The sequence below is a fragment of the Lagenorhynchus albirostris genome, chromosome 3 (assembly GCF_949774975.1).
Source record: "Lagenorhynchus albirostris chromosome 3, mLagAlb1.1, whole genome shotgun sequence".
Lineage (NCBI taxonomy): Eukaryota > Metazoa > Chordata > Mammalia > Artiodactyla > Delphinidae > Lagenorhynchus > Lagenorhynchus albirostris.
Window position 1 is genome coordinate 42496672 of NC_083097.1, and position 20722 is coordinate 42517393.

General features: G+C 34.9%; 1 protein-coding gene across 6 annotated transcripts in view; it reads left to right on the forward strand.

The window, feature by feature from the left end:
- Positions 1–20722, forward strand: part of MTREX (Mtr4 exosome RNA helicase) — a 128244-nt gene that overhangs the window by 96065 nt on the left and 11457 nt on the right. For 4 of the 6 annotated variants that reach the window (XM_060142956.1, XM_060142959.1, XM_060142958.1 and 1 more), the window contains 6 exons: positions 1700–1810; positions 3184–3372; positions 7667–7830; positions 13182–13287; positions 16363–16419; positions 17596–17758. In XM_060142956.1, the coding sequence (XP_059998939.1) occupies positions 1700–1810; positions 3184–3372; positions 7667–7830; positions 13182–13287; positions 16363–16419; positions 17596–17758 (790 nt within the window). Of the gene's footprint in view, positions 1–1699; positions 1811–3183; positions 3373–7666; positions 7831–13181; positions 13288–16362; positions 16420–17398; positions 17559–17595; positions 17759–20722 lie in introns of all 6 variants that reach the window. The other 2 variants (XM_060142960.1, XM_060142957.1) reach the window with 2 other exon arrangements.

Genomic DNA, 20722 nt, shown 5'->3' on the forward strand with positions numbered 1-20722 from the left:
ATATACATAAATATATAAAGAGGATGTTGTAGCACATGGGGCAAAATACAAATAATTGGTGAATCTGAATAAAGGTATATGGGAGCTTTTTATCCTATTCTTGCAATTTTTCTGTAAATTTGAAATTATATGAAATGTTAATACCATAAAAGAACAAAAAAAGGTGGAGAGTATTCTAGATTAAAGAAGACTAAGAGACCTGACAACTAAATGTAGTAAATGATCCTTGGCTGGATCCTGAATCCAAAAGTAGTAGTAGTAGTATCCTGGCTCCAAACGTAATAGTAGTAGTGGTGGTGGTGGTGGTAGTCATAGTAGTAGTGCTAGTAGTCTATAAAGGACATTATTGGATCAGCTGCGGAGATTTTAATATGGACTATGTATTAGATGATGTATTATTGTTAAATTTCTGTGATCTCATAATATTGTGGCTATGCAGGAAAAGGTGCTTGTTCTTAAAAGATACACGTTTAATTGGGTCCCATTGGTTTATTTTTGCTTTTATTTCTTTTGTCTTGGGAGACTGATCTAAAAAAAATATTGCTACAATTTATGTCAGAATGTTTTGCCTATGTTCTCTTCTAGGAGTTTTATGGTGTCATGTCTTATATTCAAGTCTTTAAACCATTTTGAGTTTATTGTTGTATATGGTGTAAGGAGTGTTGTTATTTCATTGATTTAATTGCAGTCATCCAGCTTTCCCAACACCACTTGCTGAAGAAACTGTCTTTTCTCTATTGTATATTCTTGCCTCCTTTGAGATAAATTAATTGACCATAGATATGTTGGTTTATTTCTGAGCTCTCTGTTCTGTTCCATGGTTTATCCTCATTTTTTAAATGGGGAGACTGAAGCTTAAAACTCTAGGTGACTTGATCAAGGTCACACAACTAACTGAAGACTGAATTCAAACCCAGGCAGTCTTGACTCCAGAACCCACATTCAGCCACTATACCATTTTGTTTAGTAAAACACAGTGAATATATTTGTTATCAGCAAGTAAATGACAGTTGTTTTTCCAGTGGTGATCAGTGTAAAGGTAAGGAGACCAATAAACTGACAAAAGTTGGATCTGTGAAAATGTTAACCTCTCCTCAGTTTATAGAGTCTGAATTTAAAGGGAGCAAATTTAAAGAAAGCAGATGGCATTTTTGATGGTGAGGGAAGGGTATTCTTGTCAGGAGAAAGCATGGAAGAAAGTTTGAAGATAGGTTTTTCTTCAAGATTATGTCTAATGGAGTATACTGTTTTCTCTGCTTGAAATACCTCTTTTCAGCTCTTCATTCTGGCCCATCCAGAGATTACATGAGTTTTGCGTGGTCAACTAAACCTAAATAGACCTAAGTAGGAGTCTTTCCTTCCTCTGTAGTGCTATAGTACTTTTAGGTATTCAAAAAGTAGCAAGTACTGAGGGTGCAAAAATGAATAAAATATGGATTCTGTGTTAAGGGAATCACTTATTTTTATGTACCATTTGTTTGCCTGTTACTTAAAGGTTTGAATTTGTTTTCACTTTTTAAATATAGTTTCTACTAAGATATAAGCTTCCACAATGATTACTATCTACTTATTATACCTGTCACATACTGTAAATGCAGTTTCCTTTTAGGAATTCAAGCTAAATTTAAGAAATGGCAGAATTTGAACACGTTCAATTTTAGTTGTAACATATATATATATATAACTTTTCTGTTGGTAGGTTGTTCCAGTTTTGGTGCATCTCCTGTCTGCTATCAGCAGTGTTAGGCTTTACATTCCTAAAGACCTTCGACCACTGGACAATAGACAGAGTGTTTTAAAATCAATACAGGTATACACGTTAATTTTATAAATTAAATATAAATTTTATGTAAATGTAAATAGGGTTTATAACAAGGCAACAGATTTGGTTAAATATATTGCTTTCTTTCAGAAAACCTATAAACACTACCAATAGTGGCAGTTATTTTTAACAAAGATAGTGGCAGCAGATCTATATGTAGCCTGTCCTCTCTTTGAATCTAGCAACAAAGTCAGGCTAAAGGAGGGCTCACAGAGGAAAACATGGCCACTATTTTGTGTTAAATATGTTTTGTTTTATTCATTATGAATGAAAATAACTATAGAGTGTATTTTAAAGTTTTATGTATAGGGCTTCCGTGTTGGCGCAGTGGTTGAGAGTCCACCTGCCGATGCAGGGGACACGGGTTCGTGCCCTGGTCCGGGAGGATCCCACATGCCGTGGAGCGGCTGGGCCCGTGAGCCATGGCTGCTGAGCCTGCGCGTCCAGAGCCTGTGCTCTGCAACGGGATAGGCCACAACAGTGAGAGGCCCGCGTAACGCCAAAAAACAAAACAAAAAAAAAATTTTTATGTATAAAATCATGTGCCAGGACTTTTAACTACTTTATAGTATAGTTAATACATGGATGAAACAGTCTTATTTTCAATAGGAAAAGTTAAGATTTTATAGAAAATTTTATTTTCCGGTAGGAAAATAAAAAGGCACTTCGTTAGTTGGTTAGTCAATAAATATTTGAAAAGGATTTACTATATAGTGAAGGCTATGTACTAAAATCTGAGAAAGCAGGATGCTTTCAGTGTACAGTAGGAATTTTTAAGCTTTGGTCCATGGGTGGGCTTCTTGAAATGAATAATTCTCTTGGCAGTTTTATAAAAAGTTTTTGTGGGTAACTCCTCCCTCCCAACTTTTTTTTTTATTTCTAACTGGCCAAATCCTATCTTACCTTTAAGCCCTATCCAAGACCCTGAAAGTGGGGTACCAGCCTATAGTGACCTATCTCTTCCCTGAACTCACATGTTCATTATATTTAATAGTCAAATCATGTTACAAAAAAATTTAGTGATGGGAATCTGGACCCTTTGAAAGTTTATATCTTTCAGCTCAGTAGTGCCCTCCCTAGGAATCAGCCCCAAAGAAGTAATCAGAATATTGAAAACATTTACACTTGAGATGTTCAATACAGGATTATTTATAATGGCAAGAAGTTACAACAACCTAAATATACAGTGATGGGCTTTATCAATAAGTTGTGCTGCATCCATAACTATTAAACTTTAAATATTAGAATTATTAATAAATTGTAATACATGTCTGTACATAGAAAAAACATAAAAGGAAGTATTTAGTCTTAACTAATTTTGTATGTAAGATGAAAAATGAATTTTAAATATTTTGTTTCAGGAAGTTCAGAAACGTTTTCCTGATGGTGTTCCCTTATTAGATCCTATTGATGACATGGGCATTCAAGATCAAGGACTGAAAAAAGTCATCCAGAAAGTAGAGGCTTTTGAGCATCGAATGTATTCTCATCCACTTCACAATGATCCAAATCTGGAAACTGTGTATACGCTTTGTGAAAAAAAAGCACAGGTATGGCAGAAACTCTTTTATCATAGAATTCTAAGCATTTCACTATATAAGTGAGTATATACTTTTCATTTTCTTTTCCTGTTGGTTTCATCAGCTAAAACAGGAAAATGTCTAGCTATCTTTTAAGTAAACTATCAACTCTTACCAGTAAAAAAAAGTTGATCACTTAGAGATGTCATTCACATAACATAGCATTCACCCTTTTAATGCATAGAATTCAGTGGTTTTTAGTATATTCACAGATATCTGCAACTATAACCACTATCTAATTCTAGAACATTCTCATCACCCCAAAAAGGAACCACATACCAGTTAGCAGTCCCTCCCCCTTTCCCTACCCTCCGGCCGCTGGCAACTACAAATCTCCTTTCTGCCTCTATGGATTTGCCTATTCTGGAGATTTCATATTAAAAAAATCATACAATATGTGGCCTCTGTGTTTACCTTCTTCCACTTAGCTAATATCTTCAAGATTCATCCACGATGTAGCAGAATTTGTATTTTATTCTTTTTTATGGCCGAAAAATATTCCATTGTATATATATATACCACATTCTGTTTAACCACTCATCAGTTGATGAACATTTGGAGTTTTTCCACTTTTTGGCTATTATGAATAATCCTGCTATGAACATTTATGTACACATTTTTGTGTGGACATATCTTTTCATTTCCCCGGATGGAATTGGCGTAGAATTGCAGGTCAGTGAGTAACTCTGTGTTTAACTCTATGTTTAACTTTTTGAGAAACTGCCAAACTGTGTTCCAAAGTGGCTGCACCATTTTACATTCTCACCAGCAATATATTAAAGTTCCAGTTTCTCCACATCTTCACTAATATTTGTTTCATCTGTATTTTTAATTATAGCCATCCTAGTGGTATGAAGTAGCAGTTCACCTTTTTAGGCTAACTAGCTATATTCTCTAACCAGTAAAAGCATTCTTACAGCCATTCTGAATAATGAATTTAGAAAAAGCTTTTTGAAATGAATACATTTCTTTCCACTATCCACTTCTCTTCAACTAGAATCTTTTGTATGTACAAATGTCACTTCCTCCTTGAAGTTTATAACTCCTTGCTGTTATGCTTTTTCAGCTTTTATCACATGCTACTTTTATCATGTTTGTCTTCCTGTCTCACAAACTAGATTTTAAGCTCCTTAGGCTCAGGTGTTTCATTTAAGCTTATTTGTACTCTTCCATATTTCCCATAATGATCTATTTTTATAAAGTAGATGCCTAGTATTTATTGAATAAATAATATAAGTAGAAACTTCTTGGCTTAATAGAGTAATGTGTTCAGTTCATAGTTTTACAGCACTGCCCCTTTCTAGCTTTTTGTGAACTAGCATGATGTGGCCCTGTGCCATGTTGGGCACAGCAGGTGTGTTCTCAGTGAACATGTAGCACACCATACTGTGGCCCACCATGAAGGTTTCTTCTCAAGATGAGGAAACTGAGACACAAAAAGCTTGAGTATACTCAGTTGTCATCCTGGCCTCATCTATCACCGGGACCATTGCAGCAGCTCCCTCCCTGCTTCCAGTTACTCCGTACCTGACCACCAGAATCATCCTTAACAGTTTCAACACAGGAACAGAAAGACTTGAGTTTGGTTGAGCGATGACTGGAAAGTATCCACAGAGAAGGTGGTTTGAAGCCACAGAGAAAGGCATTATCTGAGCCACTCAAATATAACAAAAAGGCCCTAGTGTCTGGTTGAAAGACAGGCTAAATAAACTTGTTATGAAGACTGCAATACATGGAAAAAATGCTTATGCAGGAACATTAAATTTAAAAAGTAGGACCTAAAATCGTTGTGGACTATGATTACAATTTAGCAAAAGTAAAAACACACACCAGAAAAGACTGAAAGGAAAACCTTAAGTGGTTGTGTTTGGGCAGTGAGATTATAGTAGGTAATCCTACTCCCACCCGCCCCCCATTGTCTGTAATGTGCTTGTATTGCATTTCTTTTTTTTTTTTTTTGCAGTACGTGGGCCTCTCACTGTTGTGGCCTCTCCCATTGCAGAGCACAGGCTCCGGACGTGCAGGCTCAGCGGCCATGGCTCATGGGCCCAGCCTCTCCGCGGCATGTGGGGTCTTCCCGGACCGGGGCACGAACCCGTGTCCCCTGCATCAGCAGGCGGACTCTCAACCACTGTGCCACCAGGGAAGCCCTTGTATTGCATTTCTTAATGAAAGAAAACTACAAAGAGTTAACAACTTAGGGGAAAAAAACAAGTCTTTTTTTTGTTAATGACCTCCTGACCTCCTAGTGACTGCAGGATAAATTTGACATTCCTTAGCCCTGCCTAGGAAGCCTTCAAAATCTGACCCCTCAACTGTCAACATTTTAAGTGCTCATACCCTCTGATTCAGCTTTCCGGTCCTCTCGGACTGAAACTACAAAGTGAGGCAGTACAAGGATGTTCTTGTAGCATTGTTTGAAAAAGCAAATGAATGTAAACAACCTCAGTGTTCATCAGTAGAAAATTAGATACATGAATTATGCATATCCACACAGTGGGTATCAACATGGCCATTTTTAAAAAATGAGGTAAATTTATATGTACTTTTTGGAAAAGAAGTCCTAATTGTATTGAGTGGAAAAGGAAGCTGACCTCACTTCTGTGGGAAAAGCCCCTGTACCTATATATTTATTCATTTACAGACATGGATATCTGTGTTCTTTTAAAGTATGTAGAAAAAGATATAGAACAGCATTATCCAGTAGAAATGTAATACAAGCCACTTATGTAATTTTAAATTCTTTAGTAGCCACTTTAAAAAAATAGTGAAGGGCTTCCCTGGTGGCGCAGTGGTTGAGAGTCCGCCTGCCAATGCAGGGGACACGGGTTCGTGCCCTGATCCGGGAAGATCCCACATGCCACAGAGCGGCTGGGCCCGTGAGCCATGGGCGCTGAGCCTGCACGTCCAGAGCCTGTGCTCCGCAATGGGAGAGGCCACAACAGTGAGAGGCCCGCATACTGCAAAAAAATAAATAAATAAAGTGAAAAGAAACAGGTGAAATTAATTTTAATAAGATTTTTATTTAGCTCAATATGTCCAAAATACATTTCAACATGTAATCAATATAAAAATTACTATGATAATCTTAAATAGCAGACTGTCTTCTACCAACCTTTAAGCTTTATATGCCTCTGGGTACTTAGCACAGTCTTCTATGCTAATATGGGCACATCTTCAATTAAAGAAATTTTAGAAGACAAATTTTTTTTTTCTGATAGGCCTGATAGATCATGCTAGGTAGTATAGAGTTGTCTAACATATAAAGCATTCCTTCTTATCCTCCTAGCATTATGACAATATATCTGTTCATAGCAATGTAAATAATTGCTAGGAGTTTAGATTCTAGAGTTTGATAGTCTGGGTTTGAATCCCATCTTTTATCACTCACTAGCTCTGTGATCTTGACCAGTATCTTGATCTTGGTAATCTCTGTCTGCCTCAGTTTTCTCATCTGTAAAATGCACATTTAATATTAGTTACCTACTTTATATGATTGCTGTAAGAATTAAATGAAATAATGTAAAGCACTTGAAGAAACAGGATTTATAGTTAGCTGTCAATAAATATCAGTTACTGACCACCATTATTGCCTTCAACATTTCTACTCCTCAGTTGAAGCTTAATAAATCATCTTCAAAATTCCAAAGTCTTTGAATTTCTACTTCTCAATCCCTAAACTTTTCTGTCCATGTTTTTCTGAACTTCAAGCCTCCACTTCAGGATCACAGTGTTTTCTTGCTCTTGTACTGTCATCCTCTGTCACAGTCGAAAAGTATGTAATATTTTCTGATTAATAGAATTTTAAAACTCATCTACCCTATAGGATGACCTCAAAATAACATTTTCCTTTTAAGCATTCATCTCTGTCTATAGAATAAAGACCTCTTCTCTTTGCTAAATCCACTTCCAGCTTAGGCAGATTTGTTATACAATTTGAGGGCAAAGAGAAGGAACACTTTTCAGGGCATCATAAGGGAATATAAGTAGTTGAGAGATAAGATTCATATACTCTCATCTTTCTTTCCTTATTCTCTGAGTTACCCCCTAATTCCCTAAGGATGAAAAGCTGGAGTTGATGTCATAGCTACCTCAGATACATCATTCCTCTTGTGTAATATCCTGGGACAATAAGAAACTCCTGTGTTCTCCTCCACGTCCCCCGGCCCCCAATATAATATTTTTTGTTTCATTTCATGACTAAACATCATATCATTTTGTTTACTTTATTATTGAACTTCTTTTGTACTTTTATATGCCTTAGATTGCAATGGACATTAAATCCGCAAAGCGAGAACTAAAGAAAGCAAGAACTGTCCTACAAATGGATGAGCTCAAATGTCGCAAACGTGTTTTAAGGAGGTTGGGATTTGCTACGTCTTCTGATGTCATAGAGATGAAAGGACGAGTGGCTTGTGAAATAAGCAGGTAAAACCTGGTTGTTCTAGAAAACTGATTCTAAAATGGGATACTGTTTTTTAAATGAAGGCTATTAATCTTTTGGAAAAAGAGCTATATTAAAAATATATGCCTTCCATATTAAAATACAGGTTCTGATCATGAAGTTGAGAAATTAGAAAGGGAGAATAAAAATCTTTTGAATCCTACTAATTAACACAGACACCATTAGTACTTTCATATGTTTCCTTTTTCTTTATTTTAATGCATTGTGGACTTTTTACATAATTGTAACCTTAGTTTATATATGGTTTTTGTATACTTTTAATTATTTTTACAATTATGAACATTTTCCCACCTTGAAACTTAATCTAATAATCATCATCCTTTTTTATGTAAAGTTTTGGTCTAACAGTAGGGTATTAGAGTATAGCATATTATAGGCCACAGCTTGAAATTGGATGTAAACTTTTGTAAATTGGATATAAGCTGTTGTCTATTTTGGTAATCTTTTACCACATTACAAATGACCTTAAAACTAAATGACTTAAAACAGAAGTCATTTCATTCTCTCCGATTGTTTCTGTGGGTCCGAAATGCTGGAAGGGCTCTTTAAGTTGTTCTGGCTCAGGGTCCCACTTGACTGCCATCATCTTGAAGATAACTTATTTTGCCATAGCCATGACCATTATTCTCGATGAGTCCATAAAAGACATCTTGAAACAGTTTCTGTGTTCTCACCAAGGCCCTAATGGATGGGGCCAAAGAATTACAAGCCTTGTAGATGGTTTTGGATATTCCTGATGAAGACTTATTCATATTGTTCTTATTGATCATCTGGTTCAGATATGAATTCAGATATCGGCAGGGGCCGAGATTCTGTGGCAAATAGGACAGTTCTAGGCCGCCAAAAGGGGGCAGCGACTACCCAGCCCCAATTAATTGTTACAGAATAATATGATATCAGAGTATTCAACTTAGAAAAGTCAAAAATCCAGATTTTTTTTTTTTTTGGTGAAATCTCTTGATTTTTAAATGTTCAGATACTAATTCAAAATTATTTTTTTAAGTCCCTGTGCAAGCTAAATAAAATGTTTCTTCATGTTAGATTTGGCCTACAGGCTTGTAGTTTTCCTTTAAGCTGTGATAAAATTAAGTTTTCCTACTCTGTACTTAAAGAAACCTAGGCACTATAAGGCTAATAATTTACCCAGGATTAAATTTAGACTATAACACCAATCTACTGATTTGAATGCCAAAATTAATGTTATTAGAATTATTTCTTTGTGATGTTATGTAGTATTGATATTTAATAGTTAATATAGAAATTAATTTCTATTAGATATCTGCAGCTAGTTTTAGTCTTAGAAGAAAGAATATTTAGAGAGAGAGTGATAACAATATCACATATCAAAGTACGTTACCTTTCCCCCAAAATTTGTCTCTCCCTCTGGTCTGTCTTGCTGAATAAGACCCAGCCACTAAAGGCAAAAACTGGGGAGTTGTCCTAGATTCCTCCTCTTCCTTCTAGCTCTCTTCTCACATCTTCATGATTGTTTTCTCCTACCTCTGTGCTGTTTTAACTATTCCCACTGACTAAGGTACATCCTGTTTATAAGTCTCTACAACCCATCCTTTATACTCTTTCTTTCAGAATAGTCTTTCCAAACCATAAATCCTACCATGTCATTGTTTGGTAAACGTCTCTCAGTGATTCTGTATTGCTTTCAGAATAGATTCCATAATTTAGTGTATTCTCGCCTTTCCCTTTCTATCCTGTCTGTTGCTACATTCCACACATGGTGTTTCTTTTATTTAACATGACCTTTTCCTTGCTCCCTGTTCCTGCATAGTTTTTTTTAAAGATCCTCTGAAACTTGCTTTGAGCTTCTTCAGTTTGATTTTTAGGCTCCTCAACTTTTTTTGCATAATTGCCTATATAAATCTCTATTAAATTGCTGTTCTGTGATTATTATCTTTCTTATCTGCCTCCCGCATTAGACTATAGAAGTAGTCTTGCCTTATTTGTATTTTTGTCGTTTTGTCTTGACTTAACTCTCAGTTTACCATTAGGAACCCATGTTTAGTTTTTGACTTTATTTTTGAGTAGTTATTACTGTTTATAAATCTTGATAGTTCATTACTTTATTCTTTTTTAGAAATCTTACGAAAAATAGGAAATATGCCCTTTTTTCCGTTTCTTCTTTTTTTTTTTTAAGAGTAACACCCTTATAGTTACTGGATGGATCCATTAAACCCTTTTATAAATGTAAGATACTCTATGGAACCTTGATTATAGAATTCTAGAGACACCATCACTGTAGTCTTTTTCCAGCTTTCATTGAACACAGTTGAGAATTCAGAATTTTTCATTTGTCATCCACATGGCAAAGAGAAAAATAACAGAAAAAGATGTTTTGGCAATTATTACACAAATCAGAAAATTAACACAAAGAGACAAAAAGCACTCGAGGCAAAGTGATGATGGTGAAATTGGTCATGTAAGCAAAATCTCAGACCCTAGGTAAATTCTCACACTCCAGAGTCAGTGAGTGAATAATATATTTCTAAGAACAAGAAGAAAAATTTAAGATTTTTATAACTTTACTCTCCTTTCTGTTCAACATAAAGGACTTACTTAGTTATGTAATGTTTTGTGATAAGAACTTGGGCCATCCCATTTTGCTAAAAAGGACTTGGGATTTTATCTTTCATCTTTTGTATTTGTGGCTAAATTTTCCTTGATACAATTCTTAGTTGGTCAAATACTGAAGATAGTTGTAAATACAAGGAAATTGATAAAAAAAACATGATGAAGAGATGAAAATAATTATAATCTTTATAATATAAATCTATTATTTTTATAATATAAAAATAAACAAATGGGACCTAATTAAGCTTAAAAAAGCTTTTGAATAGCGAAGGAAACCATAAGCAAAATGAAAAGACAACCCACAGAATGGGAGAAGATATTTGCAAACAATTCGACCAACAAGGGATTAATCTCCAAAATACACAAACAGCTCAATAACAGAAAAAACAAACAACCCAGTCAAATGGGCAGAAGATCTAAATAGACTTTTCTCCAAGGAATACATACAGATGGCCAAAAAGTACATCAATAGATGCTCAACATCACTAATTATTAGAGGAATGCAAATCAAAATTACAATGAGGTATCACCTCTCACTGGCCAGAATGGCCATCGTCAAAAAGTCTACAAAAAATAAATGCTGGAGAGTGTGTAGAAAAAAGGGAACCCTCTTACACTGTTGCTGGGAATGTAAATTGGTACAGCCACTATGGAGAACAGTATGGAGGTTCCTTAAACTAAAGATAGAGGGACTTTCCTGGTGCTCCAGTGGTAAAGAATGCAGGGGATGTGGGTTCAATCCTGGTCAGGGAACTAAGATCCCATATGCTGCAGGGCAACTAAGCCCAAGGGCCACAACTACTGAGCTTGCGCACCTCAACTAGAGAGCCTGCATGCTGCAAACTACAGAGCCCATGTGGTCTGGAACCTGCGTGCCACAACTACAGAGCCCACGCGCTCTGGAGCATGCACGACACAACTAGAGGGAGAAAAGCCACACGCCGCAAGTAGAAGCCCACATGCCACAACGAAGACCCGATGCAGCCAAAAATAAATAAAATAAATAATAAAATAAATCTTAAAAACTGAAGATAGAGCTACCATATGATTCAGCAGTCTCACTCCTGGGCATATATCATACTCTGAAAAGATACAGGCACCCCAGTGTTCATTGCAGCACTATTTACAATAGCCAAGACATGGAATCAGCCTAAATGTCCATCTACAGATGAATGGATAAAGAAGATAAGGTACATATATACAGTGGAATATTACTCGGCCATAAAAAAGAATGAAATAATGCCATTTGCAGCAACATGAATGGACCTAGAGATTATCATACTAAGTGAACTAAGAGGAGGACAAATACCATATGATATCTCTTACACCATGTGGAATCTAAAACATGATACAGATGAACTTATTTACAGAACTGAAACAGACTCACAGACTTTGAAAACAAACTTATGGTTACCAAAGGGGAAAGGTGGGATGGGGGGTAAGGGCAGATAAATTAGGAGGTTGGGATTAACATATAGACACTACTAAAGATAAAATAGATGATCAACAAGGACCTACTGTATAACACAGGGAACTCTACTCAATACTCTAATAACCTATATGTAAAAAGAATCTGAAAAAGAATAGATATATGTATTGATATATGTATAACTAAATTACTTTGCTGTACCCTTGAAACTAACACAACATTGTAAATCAACGATACTCCAATATAAAATAAAATTTTTTTAAAAATCTGAATGTGAAAATGTACAATTATGGAGCAAAGAAGATGACCTTTCTCTCTTCAGTGAAATTACGATTCGTCATAGTCTTTTAAAATACTGTATTTAGGGCTTCCCTGGTGGTGTAGTGGTTGAGAGTCCGCCTGCCAATGCAGGGGACACGGGTTCGTGCCCCAGTCCGGGAAGATCACACATGCCGTGGAGCAGCTGGGCCCTTGAGCCATGGCCGCTGAGCCTATGCATCCAGAACCTGTGCTCTGCAACGGGAGAGGCCACAACAGTGAGAGGCCCACATACTGCAAAAAAAAAAAAAAAAAGTAAAATACTGTATTTAGATGATGCAGAAGAAGAACCAAAAGTAAGGGTAAGCTAGAACCTAAAAGAGATGTATTTAAAATCTGGAGTCAGTAATATGTTTTGACAATGCAAGTGCAAGAAGAAACAGAAGTAATGATAAGCTAGTACCTATTATAGATATGTTTGAAATCAGAAATTGTATTTACTAGATGGATATACTCCAGATTCATAGATAACAGTCTTAATGAGCAGCAATTTATAACATTCTCAGCACTAGGAAACTGTGAATAAAATGTGTGTCTGCTATGGGTACATTCTAATTAAGATTTCTATAAAGTTGTTTTTCATTGTCTGTTTTTTAAATTATTTGTAAAATAATTGAGTTGAAAACCATTTAAAAGGTCCTTGGACCTAGGTAATAAATGCTAATGACTAATTTTTCTGGTATTCTGAGAGTTAAGAAATGATTCTTTATTTCAATGAGTATCTGCATTTTGGTATTTGCTAGAATGGGCTCTTTATAAGAAACACCCATTTCACGTTTATTATTCATATATTGGTAAATATAAAGACCTGCCATTTCCTTAGTTAAATAAATCTTTGTCACTCCTCACTGACTAGTCCTTATGTTCAAATAACATTTTATTTAAAACTGTATCTTAAGGATGTGTGGGTACATATGTGTGTTTTTATATTCTAACATTTGGAGTTTACTCTTTTGTGTTTGTTTGTTTATGGCGGTATAGTGCTGATGAGCTCCTTCTAACTGAGATGATGTTTAATGGCCTTTTCAATGACCTATCAGCAGAACAGGCAACGGCACTACTAAGCTGCTTTGTGTTTCAAGAGAATGTGAGTTAATAGTTTAGCACATCTTATTTGTTAATTTACATGTCTTATAATTTAATATTATTATGGATTTTTTAATTTTTAAAATATGCCTGCATGTTTACACATTATAGGTAATGTTATTAGTAATCAATGTAACTATAACCCAAATTTAGTAAGAGAGAAATAATTAAATGTATATTATCAGAAAAGAAAGTAAACTAGAATTTTATTTATAGACAATCATCATTAATCAGATTCCAAGTTAAAAATTTGCTCTATAACCCAATGCATTATTTGAAGGTCTAGCTTAGTCAGACAGTCTAGAAGGAAAAAGAAAAGGTAAAATTAGGCAAAACTAGTAAAAATGAAAAGGGAGTGAGGTCGAATTAACATTCCTCTTCTCAATTTTGGAGAATAACTGTGAGGCAGCTGATTGTACTAGAGGCTGAAGTCTTAGTTTTCATTGGCAAGATTTGAGATAATGGCCATGCGATTCTCATCACTGGCTTGGCAGTAACTTTTTCATGTGAGTAGTTAGTTGACTTTCACCAGCTCTTAAGAAATCAAAAAATGAAATGCTGGATGGACCAGAAGGACACTATCATCGTTTACTTTATTGCAAAAGCCAGTATGATTTATTTTAAAAAGTAAAATGCATGTTTCACATTTCAAATTCAAAACCTTATTCATTGTTTATAAAATTGGCAAAATAAGAGTAAGACAAGCACATTTACCTTCTAAAAATAATGTTGCTACTATATAAATTTTTAGAGAACCTTTTACCATATACACTTAGTTTAACTTTTAAAAAAATAAATTGTGTAAGACAAATTTGTTTTGCAGTTCTGCTGTCGATCTGTTTATCCATTAACTATTTCCTTATTTATTAATCAGATCAAATACATAACTTACTGGCGTAGGTAGGTATTTTCTCTCAGCTCTCTGATTACAGATCAGAATTACAACTGCAGTGGTAATGATAACAAATAGGACAGTAATCCAAAAATGATTTATGCTCTCGTAAGAATACCTGCTGTGCACCCATGAAGTAATTTAATTTGCATGTGAGGAATGCATTCCTTTACAAAATATTATGTTTGGCTGTTGTTTTCCTTAGGTTCAAAATTTTATTACATTAATTTCCAAGATAATTGTTTAGAATGTTTGTCCAGTTTTCTTTGAACAGATAAAAGGTTTAGAAATTATTTGGAGATTGGTGATCTTCTGCCTGTGTCAGACTTTGTCTTGTGGCTGATTTCTTATACTGTGCTTTTTTTTAATGTGGCAGTAAAAACATCCTGTCTTCTGAGAGGCCATGTATGTTACCTCTTCATGGGAGTTGGGCCTAGCCAAAACACAACTCTTAAATCTTGGGGCAAGATGTCACTAAATGTAGTTGAGATTTGTTCAGTGAAGCCCCACTGTGTTATATGTAGTGTCATCAATTCTTGTGGTGTGGTGCCTTTCAACATCAAAATGGGTAATTGTACTGAAAGTACCATGGAATTCTGTTGATACTTTAAAAGTATGTTTTCTAGCCAGAAAGGAAGGTAAATATAGTAAGATACTTGTCATAAATGCTGATACCTTCTGTTTTAAAGCTTGTTGTTTCTAATACCGTGCCCCCTTATTTTTTGTATCATTAGAAGTAATTTAAAGATTACACAGTATTTACAATATAAATATCAAGTATCTTACAAATATTTATTAAGCACCCACTATGTGCAATGCAGATACCTAGACACTAGAAAGACAGCAGAAACTTTTGCTTTCGTGATACTTTCATGTATGCTAGTTGATGAAGATAAACAATAAAGAAATGAAATACACACATTATGACAAAAGATGATGAGGGTTTTGGAGAAAAGTGAAGCAGAGGAGGCAGATAGAAATTGTTGCGAGGGCTGGGGTTACTGTTTTAAGTAAGGTGATTAGAAGAGGGCTCACTGATAGAGTGACATTTGAATTGAGACCTGAAAGAGAGATAGGGAGCAAACTGCACTCACCTGGTAGGAGAATATTGGTAAAATGAAACATAGCTTACTTACATCAGGACCAGTGCCTTCTACTTACAGTGACCAGGAGAGAGGGAGAGATCAGTAACTGTTGATCGTGAATGGACAGTGTCAAAGACATGTACTTGTGTACTTTTCACTAAACTGAGATGTGGAGTTCATTCATGATGCAAATCAAAACCAAGTCCTATATAAATACTGATGCTCAAAGTAAAGGCAGATCTATTGCAACTAACCTATAGTTGCTTTTTAAAAATTTACCTATAATTACTTTAAATTGTCTCACACATATATACATACATACCTTTCTTATAATAATTTTATTTTTGTATAGTAAGTCTATCTTTGTCAAAATTTGTTCCTTAATAATAACTTTATTCTAATCACAAGTCTATAGGTTTTGAGGACCTGACTTATTCTCTTTGACAGTGTAAGAAACTAACACACAGGATTCAAGCAGCTTGTCCAAGTTTATTTGACTAGTTAGTAATAGACCTGAAACTCTTATTATTCTAATTGAGAAACTGATAGACTTTTCACTAGTGGGGAGACAATAATAAGAATACTGAAACTCATCTAAACTTTTAAATATTTTAAAAGTGGTTAGAGAGCTAGAAATATCTGGGTAAAACTAAAATTGAGGGCATTTTTCTAATGTTCTTTATCCAAGATTTTTAATTTCCACAGAGTGGGAGTTGCCTAGAAGCCAAACTGTTTCAAAAATCAAAGTATGATACAACAGTTTATAAATGTTGATGTAACTAAACTACTATGCATGTTTACAATATTTTCTCCAGTTCCATTTATGGTCACAGAAAATAGCTAGTTTAGCACACTTTGCAAATTTAGCAGTGTAATATTTTCCTCTGAAATATAAGAGAATAGTATAATTCAGGATGAGAGGAGTGGTAATTTTGCTTACACAAACTAAGTTGATTAGAAACTCTAAATGCTAATGACTGAGGTCTTATAATTTGAAATTAATGGATATCATGAAAGCTTTGTTTTGTTTATAAAAGCAGATAGTATACACTGCATTTTAAACTTGGGTTTTACATACAGTCTTCCTTTTCTTTCATAGTCTAGTGAGATGCCCAAATTAACAGAGCAATTAGCAGGACCACTTCGTCAAATGCAGGTAAGATTTTTTTGAACTACATATTTTATGAATAGTATGTTGTGAAATAAACATTTGTGACAGTCTAATCATAATATTTATTATTCCACAGAGACAGCTTCCTTCAGGATTAAATATATCATTTGATGTTAGTCTTGTCATTTACTGCTGTTTTAATAACATCATTTGTAATTTTTCTTTTAAAAATTAGACATTCTCCCTCACCAAAATGTTAAGTTATATAGAGTTGCTGTGAGTACAGATTTAACATTGCATGGTGTAGATAGGCTATACCAACAGTTCAGTGTCTGCATCGTTTTCCTTGGTGTTAAGAATAGCATCTTGATAGATTTAGTTAGCTTAATTTTTTATACATTTTTCCATCTCAGTTTACAACAAATTTTAAAATCAGGTTTTAAAATCTGTTTTAGCCTAAGAAATGATTTATTTCTGGATCCTCAAAGCCACAGTAGTTTATAGTAATGAATTGGTCTCTTTTATTATTTTTCTTGGGAAGAATGGTTTTATCTATCTTTTCAACATTAGACAGACAGGGAAAGATGAACTATAAGAGACTGCAAGAGAGGAATGAAAAGTGAATCATAAAAGAAGGCCCCTTTAATGTAACATTTAACATTCCTTAATATTACTAAGAAGTTTAAACTTCCAGAATCAGGGAAGTCTTAATAGTCCCAGGAGTTTTTGACCTTCTTGATTACCAAGGAGAAAAGAATGAAATCTAACTTCCTATTGTAAGGAAAAGGAAATATTAAGATTTACATTTTTTAAAGCATTGTTGGAGAAAAAGCATCATTTTGCCGTAGGATTTATGTTTCTCTGAGTCTGGCTTGTTATTATTGTCTTTGTTTTCTTAATGAGACAATTAGAGATGAGTTAAATGTTACTGTTTAGTAATTTTAATGAAGAGTTTTGGTTTTTGTAGAAAAGGTATTACTGGGTGAAAATCATGCTCTTGATATGTTTTTCTTAATTAATGTAGTGGAAAACTTTGCTGTTTGATTACTCAGCAGTGGAACAGGCACTGTGGCTACTTAGAAGCAGAATATCCAAATTGCAGACTTATTACCTAGGAAGAAAAAGGAACCTTGTAGAACACTGACTTTGGAAACCTAAAGAAAAAGTGCTATGGGAGATCATAAGTAAGAAATTTTTTAAGTATATGTTTTATCTTCAAAGGAATGTGCTAAAAGAATTGCAAAAGTTTCAGCAGAAGCCAAATTGGAAATTGATGAGGAGACTTACCTAAGCTCATTTAAACCTCACTTAATGGATGTAGTATATACCTGGGCAACTGGAGCTACATTTGCCCATATCTGCAAAATGACAGATGTCTTTGAAGGTATGGTTAAATTTTGTACACATATATTTCTTTCTGATATAAGAAATATACTTAGGATGGCATTGATTCACTAAACAAGAATAATATATTATTTTTAATTTTTGATAATAAAAGGAAATCTTCTGCCTATGTAAATCAAAAATATTCTCCACGAATCCTTTGTATTATTTAATAAGCTCAGTCTGCTCATTATAACAGTTTATAATCCTGTGCCAGAGTCTCTGCAATCACAGATAAGACCTATTTATGTGGATATTTTTTCTTTGGTTTTATTCTCTTAGTAATAACCTAATGGCTTGCTATGCAATTCCACAAAAAAATAGCAGCGCTAAATATGCTGTCCATCATTGCATTTCTAAAATCAATCAAAACTGTTACTCAACTGAAGAAAAATTTTAAATGAAGAAGTAAAGGTAAAGGGAATATATAAGGAGTAATTAATTATAAGTAAATTACAGGAAGCAAATAATAAGCACAATATTTAAAGAAAACCATATTTAGAAATGCTGTATTCATTGCAAAAAGATTGGCTTACGCAGATTGTAGATATTTATAATGGTGAATTATGTTTGCACCAAACTTTCTTAAAAATTAAAATAAATGAGCTTGGACTTCATAGATATTTATTATAAGAACATTTAAAATTTTATTTTGAGAAAAATTATATTTTTAACATACCCTGTATACTATGCTTTTTACCCAATATTATTAAAGACTAATAGATTACTGAGTTTATGAATCTCTGCAACAGAATCAACTATGAGCCTTTACTTCACTACATTGAATTTTAATGGGTTTTAAGGTTTTAAATATTATAGTTTATAGTATATTATTTTTTAATTATGGTGTGCTGTTTTAGTCCTTTCCCTAAAGTTTATTTCTAAGCCTCCATTAAATGGTCATTAGTATTATGGTCCCAAAATCTTTTTCTGAATACTGTATTCTGTTACCAGGATGGTCATTATTTATTAGGTAACTACTGTGTGCCAGGAGTTGTGCTAATAAGCATTTTATATAATTTAGATCTAATCACCAAAGTAGCACATCAGAGTAGACATTATTTGCACTTTGCACAAGGAAACTGATTTTTAAAAGGTAAATAATTTGGTCAAGGTCATGGAGGTGTATGTACTACATGATGGCACTATGATTTGAATTCTGGCCTCTGTGACTACAAGCACATGATAGTTGATAACTTCATCTAAGAACCATAATACCTTATCTTTGAGTTTTGGACCACCTAGAGACTTCTTAAATACTACGTAAAATTATACCATCTCTATCCACTGAAAATTTATGCTTGTAGGAATGGTAAGAAGGTCTATAATAATTGATGGTGGGTAGCTACTCTTGAGGCTGTGAGAAGAGAGCATGACATCCTCATCTCACCTGTGAACATTGCTCAACACGCAGAAACCCAGATAGATGTATGACAGCTTGTGTGTTTCAGACACACAAAGGCAATCAAGTACAGCATCACCACTCTTCAGTCTAACTTCTTTTGGGAACATAAAGATGAAACTAATTACTGTTCTGTGCCTAAATTCTACGACTTGTTAATATAATAGCTCATATTTGTATATCTGCTTCTCTGAGAATGCGAACACAATGGCATAAAACAATAATGGTGCACTGTTTGTTTTGTTTTAAGAAAAATGAAGGGACAATAGGCCTAGAAATATAGGAAGCCTTATAAAATTATCTTTGTGGATTATTTTTCTATTCTTTGTACTTAAGTGAAAAAGTTACCGCAGTGTGGCAGATAAATCCTAAACTGCTAAATTGAAGACAGTTTGTATTTTTTTTAATTAATTAATTTATTTATTTTTGGCTGCGTTGGGTCTTCGTTGCTGCACACGCGCTTTCTCCAGTTGCAGCGGGTGAGGGCTACTCTTCTTTGCAGTGCGCGGGCTTCTCATTGCGGTGGTTAACGGGCTCTAGGCGCGCAGGCTTCAGTAGTTGTGGCTTTGCGGGCTCTAGAGCGCAGGCTAAGTAGTTGTGGCACACGGGCTTAATTGCTCTGCTGCGTGTGGGATCTTCCCAGACCAGGGCTCAAACCCGTGTCCCGTGCATTGGCAGGCGGGTTCTTAACCACTGCGCCACCAGGGAAGTCCTGACGGTTTGTATTTCTGCCACCTATGAGTTCATGTTTTCCACAACATACTAGCAATTCCTGAAATCTGTTTCAGTTCCTGAAATCTATTTCAATTCCTTGAGGTTATTTCAGTGTCACAGTTTGCTTGAGAAATCTAAGATTAAAAATTGAGGGATTCAGTTTATAACTTGAAATTGGGTCTAACATCAACACAATTTTCATGGTACCATTATACCAGCACTATACCTTTTCTTTCTAAAATTGGGAAAGCTCATAAAAGCAAATTATATAATTAAACAGCAAAAAAATAACTGAGAACCTTGATTTACTTAGGATTTTTTTTTTTTTTGCGGTACGCGGGCCTCTCACTGTTGTGGCCTCTCCTGTTGCGGAGCACAGGCTCCGGACGCGCAGGCTCAGCGGCCATGGCTCACGGGCCTAGCCGCTCTGCGGCTCTCAACCACTGCGCCACCAGGGAAGCCCCTTTTTTTTGTTTTTACTATGTTGTTTAGTTCGTCCATTTCAGAATAGCCATTCTCTCCTCATCTTGTTACTATACATGCTTTATATAATTGGAAAAATACTATAATCAAAGCTCTAGCCCATAGTATAGTGTGTCTTTATTTTTACAGGCAGAAAATGACTGCATTGGAACTTTTTAGTGTGCTCTGGTCAAGTGTCTGATCATGTCATGTCATGAGCCTCAGGAGTAGTTTTAAGTATTTTTCAAACATTAGCTGGAGCTAGTTAACATTGTAATGATTAACACCATATGTTTGGGGGACGTCTGATGTAAGAGAAGAGTTTATACTGTGATTCAGTTGAGGAATTTTGAACACTTCACATAAATAATTATTGCCTCTGTTATC